At 31.0% G+C, this 12,404-nt stretch overlaps 1 protein-coding gene across 3 annotated transcripts in view; it reads left to right on the plus strand.

Moving 5' to 3' along the window:
- LOC142330117 (protein HIRA-like) overlaps positions 1-6,329 on the plus strand; it is a 46,424-nt gene extending 40,095 nt beyond the window's left edge. For 2 of the 3 annotated variants that reach the window (XM_075375198.1, XM_075375197.1), the window contains 2 exons: positions 588-692; positions 4,889-6,329. In XM_075375198.1, coding sequence (XP_075231313.1) covers positions 588-692; positions 4,889-4,938 — 155 coding nt within the window. In that variant the 3' untranslated portion in view covers positions 4,939-6,329. The remainder of the gene's footprint in view (positions 1-587; positions 693-4,888) is intronic. The other variant, XM_075375199.1, reaches the window with a different exon arrangement.
- The last annotated feature ends 6,075 nt before the right edge of the window (positions 6,330-12,404 follow it).

The following is a 12,404-nucleotide window of genomic DNA, read 5'->3' on the forward strand; positions in this document are numbered from 1 at the left end:
AATATTTTGATATCAAATGGGTATTTGATCTTATTGGAGGATTTAGAAAAGCCATTGCAAATAATATCAAAAATATCCTTGCACTGCATCCGTTAACGACATGAAATTTAGCTAGCGAGACAATTCCAAGCTAAAATACAACGAAATATTGTAATTCATAATATAAGATAATGATCAAAGTTTCAATGTATCCAGTTTTATTTTTCAGATATCAATTTTTAATGTTTTTCTACCAATATGTTAGACATTATGAATAAATTATAATTATTTTATGACCTGTCATAGCCATAAAATAGTAATAGTAACTTAACATGAGTTTCAAATGATTGCTGAAAACAAAAATCCACTTTTAATACAGAACACGTATCAACTCCCAGGATTAATTTAGAAGGCCGATTTCTTAACTGAACAGAATGTGCTGTGCATATTATCAAGCCTACCAAGAAAGTGATAATCAATCCTACAAATCACACCTTTATTCTGTTTACCATAGAGACCGGTATATTTTCTAATAATAAGAAATAGTAATAATACACATAGTTTATTTAGGATTACTGACACTTGCTTTCTCTTCTTTGAAATGTAAGATTGCGTCGTGGACTTTCCATCAATTCAAACTCTGATAGTGTCATTGCTTGTTCAAAACTTACACTTGCTCCAGACTGCCATTGATATACAAGTTGATGACTTGGGTACGCTTCTGTAGATAAGTACATCTTTATTACCGCATGATTTCAGTAAATAAAAAAAAAAAAATTGTATAATTATATTAATGTAGAATGAAACGTGTCTTATAGATATTAACTACTACCTCCATAAATATACTGATACTTAAACTAACTACTTACTACCTTCTCACCTCTAACTTCTCATACCTTTTTCAAGCCAAAATGTTTGCTGATCGGTAAAACAAAAACTTTAAAACCTTCCTAAAACAATAAAAAAAATTTAATTTTTTCAAATTAGTAAAACTTGTACTTTCAGGAACTATTCATGGAGTTCAAATAAATATCCACCTTGAAGTGTTCAGAAGACAACTTTAATATTTGGCTAAATGCTATGATCGTCAGCGTTAAGTTTCACGTAATATTTTTTTAAAGGAACATATTGTTCCTGTCCTGCCAAAAGTTACTAACAGCCCTTTTTCACTAAGCAAGGTACGTGAAGTTAAGACCCAAATGAATTTAAAAAAATAAATTCTTATTAAAACGAATGTTAGTACTTTTTAAAACAAAAACATAACTAATTTTATATACTACATTGAATTATAGTAGTTACGGGTTTTAAAATATTAAAAAAAAATTTTTTTGCGCTTAGGTCTTTTTTAATATTAATGATTTCTCAACTTTATTTCGTAATTATAAAAATTAAAATACAGATTAGAATATCAGAGTAGAAAAATATACAACAAAAACTCGCTCATATTGGAACTAGTGCTCGTATTTTCTTTTTAAAATTTGTTTAATGTAATTTAACCAATTGATGCATCGACAAACTACTGCTAATAACCATAACAGTAATGTTATTTAATTAAAACAACTGGAAATTTAATACAGAAATAAACAGAGCTAATAATATTGTATAACAATAATTAATCTAATAAAACTAAGAATTACTGTTAATTTAATAAAACAAAAGATAAAAATCTTCGCTTTTTTAAAAAAAGATTAAGTTTTTAAGTTCTAATTACTTTCTACTTCTCTTTCTTCTAACAAATGTAGTTCTGGTAGAATATTATTGCCGTAATTCTGTGCTACAGTCGGTAAATTAAAATACTGACCGACTTCTCTGACTCAACAGCTGTGTGCATGGAGTTATGTTCCCTGTAATTGTGGCTGGATTCAAGAAACTTATAACTTCAAGAAAGAAACTTACTTCAAGAAACTATAACTTCAGTATCTGTATTTGCTCTATCTTTATCATTTTTTTTTGCTTTATTACAGTCTGCTTTTCTCTGCTTGTGACTATAATACTCTGGTTTCAGTTCACTTTTATTTCTTTATATTTTTTATATAGTGTACATTTGTACCTTTGGTTTTGAAAAAAAATTATATTTTTTTCAGAAGTATGTGCGGTACACAAACTGACAGACTGGTTTTATTTGTTTATCGTTACAAATTTCTTTGTAAAGAAAATACATTTTTAAGTTTCCATTAGCAATCGTCAACAAGACGTAGCAATTTCCCAGTTTTTAGAAAGTATTTTAAATTCTTTAAGATGAACAAAAATGTCATTTTAAATTTTCTGATATATTTTTCGGAGCAGGAGAAACTTTCATTTCAAATTGTACCTCACAAATTGTGAACAGGTAGTAGAAATTTTATCTTTTGACAAAAATGCACATGTAAATTTAGGTTCACACTTTTAAGTTGTAGAATGTGGATCACCTCAGATAAAAGTTTTATTAATTTATTTATTGTTTATTAATGATGTGATTGTTCTCACAGGTAACACAACTACCTATTTCTAAAGATAATTATTAAAAATAAATTGAAAATTGCATAATTGCAGCTTTAAAAAATTATTCACTAGATGTATTGTAACCATCTAACATAACACTGCAGATAGCATGGCCAGAATTCCCATTAATGATTGTGATACTATTTTTGTTGTCCGTAAAGCAAAACTTCTGGGTTTTTTATTTGATAGATTCTTGTGGGATGATAAAATTGATTTTGTTTGTTAACAAAATGGAGTGAACCGCTTTACTCTGAAGAACCTTTACAAAACACTAAGCTTGTAATCATTATGAATAAATATTATACCTAAATATTTTCTCGTATAATGTGTAATGTCCGGGTTTTGGTCTTCCTAAAAACATGAGCTTTTAAGAGAAAAAAAAATGGGCTTTTAGATCATTAGCGACGCATACTTTATTAGAAAGGTAACTGTACAATCAGTTTATTTCACAATTAAAAGATTTACTTTTACAAAAACAATATTGTTCTGTTGATGAATTAAAAGAAGGACAAACATATGATTTATCTGCGACCACTTCAACATGTACAGATAAGTATATGCTCGAAATAATTTTCTGTAATGATTTCTTAACCGTTAATTATTTTGTAGTAACATATTATTGATGTATTTACATTAATATTATTTCATGTGTTTGATTAAATAGTTAATATGAACTTGAAATACAACTATAATTTTTTTCAAATTTATATTTGTTCAGATCAGAAAAAAACAATTATTTATAAAGTAGAAAGTTATGTTAAATAATTTGTTATAATAAAAAAATCATCCTTACCAAAAATTCATATTATATCCTTAGGGCTTTAGGTCATTCGACAATCCTCAGAAGAGATATTTTTTTTGTAATTTAAAACATTAAAACTAAAAACGTAAATAAAAAATTATACATCACTAATAACCTACGAATAAGTCTTAAGTATACGTATACGTCTTGTATACGGAAATAAATTAGGCAACTTGATAATTATTAATTTAAATAGAAAATAATCTTCAAATTTGATATGTTCCTTTATTAATTTATTGTTATTACAATAATGTTTCGAGATTGCTTGTTTTATAATAATCGGTGGAAAAAACTAACATTTTAATAAAATTATTTGTAATTATTTTTATAATAATTAGTTGTAATTATGTTTATTTTATAAAATGTGATAATCATAATTGGATTTATCGAAACAGCCTTTCTTTATATTATTAATATGTTCTTTAACTCCAATAGAAAAATAACGGTTGTCGTAATATATTCAAGAGGGAGGTGAAACTATAGCCAATTTGCCTTTTTTTTTTAAATTGACATTATACCCACTGGGTTGGTGTAGTGGCGAACTTCACTAATCAGCTGATTTTGAAGCCGCGAGTTCGAACATTCAAATCCCAGTAAAGACAGATAGTTTAATACAGATATGAATACTAGATCGCGTATATCAGTGTTCTTTGGTGGTTGGATTTCAATTAACCACACATCTCAGAAAAGGTTGACCTAAAGCTGAACTAGACTACACTTCATCTACACTCACATATCATTCTCAGAAGTAATATCCGACTGATTCCCGGAGGCTAAATTGGATTGAGAGTGTATAAAAAAGTTCTCCCGGGATTTATAACATATTCTACACCTTAAATTTATGGAAAATTTCATATAAACATACGCCCTTAAATGCTTCATTTGTAACGGCTAATTACAGATTTCATTCAGACTTCAGCAACCCTGGTGAAACAGGTCATACTGAAATTTTTGGACATTGATTAGGGGGTAGAATTAGTGATTTCAATGGTTTTTTATCTTTAAAATTAAATAAAATACCTACCACAACTATATCTGTAGTAGTTTTTAAGGAATCTGGGATGAAAATCAATAAATTGGGTAAAAAACCTATTTTTATGTTTGATGTACAATAACTTTGTGAAATGTGTAATAAACATCTAAAACCTTTAAATAAAACTTGTAGAGAACTTAATTCTGAACAATATGGTGCAAGATAATTCAAATAACAAAAAGAAAGTTTAGAAAAATTAGAATTTTATTTACAAACAATACAGAAGATCGTACCTATTGGTTTATAATAAACATTCAAAAACAAGCCTGCCAGTTTCAAAACATTTCTTGACTCGCTTCTGTACTGGTTTTGTAGCTCTTCATAGTTCTTCAGGGCTATCCTTAAGTTATAATGCGAACAATTAATTCCTCATTAGAATGTATTTTTGTTTTATATACAATATTTTTCATGCATCCCCAGACGCAAAAATCTAAAAGGTGTTAGATCAGGTGATCTTGATGGCTAGGAATCTGAACCTCCATGACCGCTCTATTTCTCAGGGAAATGACTGATACATTATCCATTATGTTTATTTATTTTAACAATTTTTTTCTAACACAAGTATTTAAAAGACTATTTATATATCTTTGCAGATTTCATCAAATGTAGGATCATCATGACAGAGGGAGTACAGCACTTATAGTTAAGATTTCATCATATGATCACCGGATTCAGAAATTAAGGAACCAAATCGTCGAATAACATCTTAGTTGTTTCATATGACAGTCGCAAATTTCATCAAATTATAATTATTTTTGTTACCTTCATCAGTTTGTAAATATCAATGGTCTTAAAAATTACCTTAAAAGCTCTTTACAAGGTACTTAATATAAAAATCATTTTCACAATTAACTAACTTAAGAAGATGCATTAATTTAAGTATTACAGTAATATTATTTATATTTAAAATATTGATTCTTTTGAATACTGTTGAATACTATTACTTTCTTTTGAATACTTTTGAATACTATTATCTGTCTTACTGAGATGATGATTATAAACTGTGAAGAAAGTTTAACATTTTGAGGTTGCAGAAGGATATACTTTTAAACTGATTTCATAATCGAATCATTTTCGTGTACTTTGTAGCAATTAATTATTAAAATTAATACAGAAAATCAGATTTTCAAGGAAAATCAAAACAAAATCCTAATTTATGTTTTTAATTCATGTTGTTTTATTATTAAATGTATTGTAATGTTATAAATCCTTATTTGGAAATATTATGCAGAAATTTTGTATAATTCTTAGTTTTATATTATGTAAAATTAATTTTTTTTTACATTGAAAGTAATATTGTTAATTATTATTTCAAGTACAATATTTTTTTTAATATTTTTGTTTAATTTCTTTCTGATTTTGTTGTGTTAAATTTATATTAACAATTATTTTATTACTGAAAAACTTTTTATTAATTTAATTATATTTATACTATTTATTTATGTAATTGTGAAAATGGTTATTTCTTTTGCAAAAGAAAAACTAAAAATATTTAGTGTTAATTACAAATATTATGAATAAAACTTTCATGTTGCCCAGTAAGTATACATTAAGGTATCAAAACTTTATGTTTTGTATATCAAAACAAGGGTTTGTTCTTATTTATATTTATAATCATAAATGAGTAAAGACAATTGTAAATGTTTGATGTTAACTAATGTAGGGCTCCTTCCTGACAAGAATATGTTCAAAAAAATATGAGATTTTTCTTTCTCAATTTATTTTATTTCAGAATGTAATATAATTATTCGAACTTACAATTATTTCTGATCGTAACGTTTATTTTTTTGTAATGCTATATGGTTTAAAATATTGTCGATGTTCTGACCAAGGTTTTTCCATGGTTTCCCTTGGTTGCAAGGCAAATGCCAGAACAGTTCATTTTGCTTCCATGGTTGGTGGTTAAATTTTTTTGTAAGAACATACTATAGTTATAATAAATATACTATCAGAATAATCAACCAATATTTATTTTCTTATAACAAAGATTTGTTTGTAAATATTTAATAATAATAATGTGCATATCATAAAACAATACAAGTATTAAGTGAATTTATTTATCTTCACCTTTTCTTCTATTTGAGTAGGTACTCAAATAAAATATAATATCAGGATCAAGATTGCTCTTTTAACATTATTAACTGCTTAATCTATGTAAAGATTAAAAAGTAACGGGAATAGGGAACATCCTTGTACGACTGCCTTTTTCATTACACCTTCTTTCTTATATTCTTCAATTAATATTGTTGCTGTTTGGTTCCAGTAAATGTTAACAATTGTTTTTCAATCCCTGTACTTCAACCCTAATTTTTTTTAAATGCTGAACATTTTATTTCAGCCTATGTTATCCAGTGCCTTTTTCAGGTCTATAAATGCCAAATAAGTTGTTTTTTTTCTTTAAGCTTCTTTCTATTATTAATCTGAGCGTTAAAATTGCTTCAATAGACGTGTTTTGTTTTAAAGATTTCATTTCCTAGTCATACACCGATGTGGTATTCGCATCGGTGGCATTCTGACTGAGGGAAGAACAAGGCCTTCTACCAGGGTTCTGAATATGACCTCTGAAGGTCATATTCAGAATATGGCGAGTCCTCTTGAAGTTTGCAAATTAATTGAACAGCATTTAATGATCTGGTTTTACTTTCCCATTCAGATAACCCAAGCCGACGGGAAGAAAATTAATATTCAAAAAAGGTTTAACTTATGTATTTTAAAAGAATTGTACACAGCCTTCAAAGAAAAACATAATTTAAAAATTGGTTTTTCAAAATTTGCTGATTTAAGACCTAAATTTTGTGTTCTGGCTGGTGGGTCAGATACTCACTCTGTGTGTGTGTATCAGCCACCAAAATGTAAAACTCATGTTATCTGTTCTAAAATTGAAATTTGATTATAAAATTCTCCTCTCAACCATGGTATGTCATAGAGAAAATCAAACATGCATGCTGTCACAATGTGAAAAATGTCCAGGCACTAATGAACTGCTCAGATTACTGCAAGAGAGCTGGAATGATTTTAATACAGAAATTATCTTCAAACAGTGGGTTTCTGTTGACTGCTGTTAACTAACTACTTAAATTCTTCATTTCAAGAGTACATATATAAATTTACTGAAAATTAAAATAATCTAAAAAGGCATCATTTTGTTGCAAAGAAACAAGCTCATTTCCTCAACATTAAAAAGGAAAAAGAGGGTGAGAATATATTGTAATGGAAGACTTCTCTCAAAATTTTCCTCTTGTGATACAGGATGAAGTGCATACCACCGGTCAAAAACTTATGCTACAGTACACATTTCTCAAATATTTTAAAAAAGAAGGAAAATTACTAAGCCAAAGCTATTGTGTGAATAGAAGTTCTTGAAGCACAATACTACATCGTTCTTCTGCTTCTAAAATATTTATAACTTGCTTAATCACAACAGTCCCAGAAACAAGAACCTTTCAAAGTTATATTCCACAAGTCAGAAATGTATTCTGTAAGTCTGGGCGACCTCTGAATCAGAAACATTTACATTAGTATCGGTACAAGGACATTAGTGTTTCTGATTCCTTTATTGGTTATCTGCTACATATAAGAAGGCAAGTAGTGATTATGTGAAGTCATTGAAGTCAAAATACATGAAAATGAAGAGGAATATCAAATACACTTTTTCCATCTGCAGGGTTCTGGTACTTCATTTAAGAAATTTTTTTTGGCTGGGCATGCAAAACCAGTGTGAGTGAGAATGCAGTACAACAAGGAAAAGGAATTTTGCTTACTTAAATTTATATAGGAAAGTACTAAATAGATGAGACTTCGATATTTGGAAAAAAAACAACATTATGTTAGTTTATATAAAAAAAAAAAAAAATAGTCTTTATCGGTTTAAGGGTGTAATTTCATAACAAAAGGAAAATTTCCGGAATTCAGTAAATACCTCCAAAAAGTATTTTATATATGCAGTGGATATTAAGGTAGAAACATGGGTCCAATTTTTATGCAGCTTGCTGTCAGCTGATCGCTGTGCTATCCATATATCTTATGTATACCATTTCAAGTAGATGAATTTCTGAATTCATCAGTAATATAGAGCTGTCAAAGATAGCGAATAAAGCTAAGTGTAATGAAGCGTACATGTGGAATTTTATAAAACAGTGCCCAGAGAATTTTTCAGACTTTTGTTAAATTTTTATAATAATGTTTTTGAGACGCAACAGGTGCCATTTGATTTTTTAGAAACTATAATTTACCCGATAGATAAAAGGGGCAATATATTTAATATACAAAATTATCAGGGCATCTCTTTTACTAATACTACTGTTAAAAGCATTAAATTATTGGAAAAACAAATTTTCTGGTGTTATTAGGTACGTTACAGGAGCGGGTGAGTATAAATAACATAATGAATTCCATGCTGGATTTAGGGAGGCTGGTCAACAGTCAATGACATTTTTAATTTGTATAACATCATAAAACTAAAACTGCAAAGGAGTAGTCAAAAAGTATATTGTTTATTTGTAGATAACTGCTTTAGATGCAGTTAACTGAAACATTTTATAAATTACTCGTACATAAGATGGATTTATTCATTAAATTTCTAAACTTATTTTGTGAATTACATATACATGATGTATTCGCAGCTAAAGAAATGTTGCTTTCTGCAACAGTATGATACACCTTCATACTCTATGAATCAGTAAAGCTTCATTGGCTGTTTGACTTTTACTCGTACGCTTCGTTTCCAGTCAGTAACAATGTTCTCAACTTACTTCAATTTTTTAGTTGACACTTAATGTTAATTGTGGGATTCCTAATTTAACTGCTGCTTCTCTTTGGGTTTACATTTTTAAATTTAATTTGTCAAATCACTTAAAAATTTCAACCTTATCTGCTAAACTTAAATCAGTTCTTTTATTATGACTGGACATTATAATACAGTATAATACATTTAAACAAAAATTAAACAGAACAATACTTAAATACAGTATATGGAGTAAGATATGTGTTGCAATGTACATGGATTGCTAAACTAAATGAATGACGAATTTGAACATACAATGTCTTCTTTCAAACATGATGGTGCAGTGTAGTCAATATAGATTGATGAAATATTCAAGCAGTTGTTTCCATACAACTGGCAATTTTAAGAATAAGTGAAAAGCACAATTAATCTGCCAAGGTTTTAGAAATCAAAGCTTGTTTTTGGATAAGACTGAGAACAGTCTTCATCAATGTATATTTGAGAGCTTGTGTATTTTCTGCCCTTGCAATTATTTATGAAATCAAAATATTATGAATGAATGGAAATGGCGAATGATAAATTATATTATTCCAGCTAAGATCAAACATTAAAGGATTTTTTAAAGAAAAACAATGGGTAGCAATTTCATTAATAGAAAAAGTAAATTGGAAAAAATATTTATGAATGAATTTCCGTAACATTTTTTAGTAAAAACTATAACTAGCACATCAAAAACATTAAGAAAAATTTGTACTCCTCTCATTTTAACTTTATATTAAACTTTAAATTAATAAACATGAGTTCAGTTCAACAATCTTCAAAAGGTTAAACCTACGGTACATTTTGAAATTGAATACACCTTAGTGTATTATTATGTAAATTAGCACTCTTAGTACCTAAACAATCACTAAAAGACAAATAAAAAAGAAGATACAGTTTTAAAAGTTTACTTAACTACACACACAGAGAGAGAGAGAAAGAAAGAGAGAAAGTGTGTCAGAAAGCAATAGAAACAAACACACACACACACAGAGAAACACACACACACACTGAGAGAGAGAGAGAGAATGAAAGAGAGAGAAAGAGACAGATACACCCACACAGAGCGATAGAGAGGGAGAAACAGACAGACAGACAAACACACACAGAAAGAGACAGAGAGAGTGTGAGAAAGAAAGAGAAAAACACACACACACACACACAGAGAAAAAGATAGACACATACAAACACACACACACAGAGAGAGAGAAATAGACAGACACACACACAGAGAGAGAATAACAGAGAAACAGACAGATAGACACACACACACACACACACACACACACACAGAGAGAGAGAAAGAGAGAAAAACAGAAACGGGCAGACAGACACACACACACACACACACACACACACACACACACACACACAAACACAGAGAGAGAGATAAAAAAGAAAGACAGACACACACAAACAGAGAGAGAGAGAGAGATAAAAAAGAAAGACAGACACACACACGGAAAGAGAGAAAGAGAATGAGAGAGGAACAGAAACAGACAGAAAGACACACACAAACACAGAGAGAGAGTGAGTGTGTGAGAAAGAAATAGAAACAAACACACACACAGAGAGAAACACATACACACACAGTGTGAGAGAGAATGCGAGAGAAACAGACACACACACACACAAACAGACACACTCAGAAACAGAGAGAGTGAATGAGACAGAAACAGACAGAAAGACAGACACACACACACACAGTGGAGAGAATGAGAGAGAGTGAGAGATAGAATTAGAAACAGACACACACACACCCACAAAAACACACATAGAGAGATAGAAAAAGACAGACACACACACATACACACTCACACACACACACACAGAGAGAGAGAGAATTTGTGAGAAAGAAAGAGAAACAAACACACACACACACACACACACACACACACTGAGAGAGAGAGAATGAAAGAGAGATAAACAGACAGATACACACACACAGAGAGAGAGAGAGAGAGTGTGTGAGAAAGAAAGAGAAACAAACACACACACACACAAAGAGAGAAAAATAAAGACACACACACACATATGCAGAGAGAGAGAGAATAAGAGAGAAACAGACAGACAGACACACACACACACACACACAGAGAGAGAGAGAGAGAAACAGAAACGGGCCGACAGACACAGACACACACACACACACACATATACCCACGGAAAGAGAGACTGACAGAGAATGAGAGAGAAACACACAGACACACACACAAACAGAGAGAGAGTGAAAGAGAGAAACAGAAAGACAGACACACACACACACACTCACACACAGAGAGAGAGGGAGAAAGACAGACACACAAACACACACACACACACACACACACACAGAGAGCGAGAGGGAGAGAGTGAGAGAGAAACAAAAAGAGAGACACACACACACACACATGAAAAGAGAGAGAGTGAATGAGAGAGGAGCAGAAACAGACAGGAAGACACACACAAACACAGAGAGAGAGAGTGTGTGAGAAAGAAAGAGAAACAAACACACACACAGAGAGAGAATGAGAGAGAAACAGACTGACACACACACACATCCACAGACACACTCAGAAACAGAGAGAGTGAATGAGACAGAAACAGACAGAAAGACAGACACACACACAGAGGAGAGAAAGTGAGAGAGTGAGAGATAGAATTAGAAACAGACAGACAGACAGACGCACACAAACACACACACACACACACATGGAGAGAGGGAGAGAACTATACAGACACACACACAGAGAGAGAGAAGAGAGAGAGTGTGTGAGAGAAACAGACACACAATCACACTCATAGAGAGAGAGACTGAGAGAAACAGACAGACACACACACACACACAGAGTTAGACAGAGTGAGAGAGAGAAACAGACACACACACACATAGAGAGAGTGAGAGAGAGAGAGAGAGAGAGAGAAACAGACACACACACACACATAGAGAAAGTGAGTGATTGAGAGTGTGAAACAGAAACCGACAGACACACGCACCCAGAGAGAAAGAAAGTGAGAGAAAAAACAGATATACACACACACACACACAGAGAGAGAGAGAAACAAAAACAGACAGAAAGACACACACAAACACACACACAGAGAGAGAAAGAGAGAAACAGACAGACACATACGCACACACACTCACAGATACACATAGAGAGAGAAAGAGAGAGAGTGGGAGAGAGAATTAGAAATAGACAGACAGGCACACACACACACACATACATACACACACAAACACTTAAACACACTCACACACACACACACACAGAAATACGGAGAAAGAGAGAGAGAGTTTAAGAGCGAAACAGAGAGACAGACACACACAGTGAGATGGTGAGGAAGGGAGAGAGACAGACACAAAC

The sequence above is a fragment of the Lycorma delicatula genome, chromosome 9 (assembly GCF_047948215.1).
Source record: "Lycorma delicatula isolate Av1 chromosome 9, ASM4794821v1, whole genome shotgun sequence".
Classification (NCBI taxonomy): Eukaryota; Metazoa; Arthropoda; class Insecta; order Hemiptera; family Fulgoridae; genus Lycorma; species Lycorma delicatula.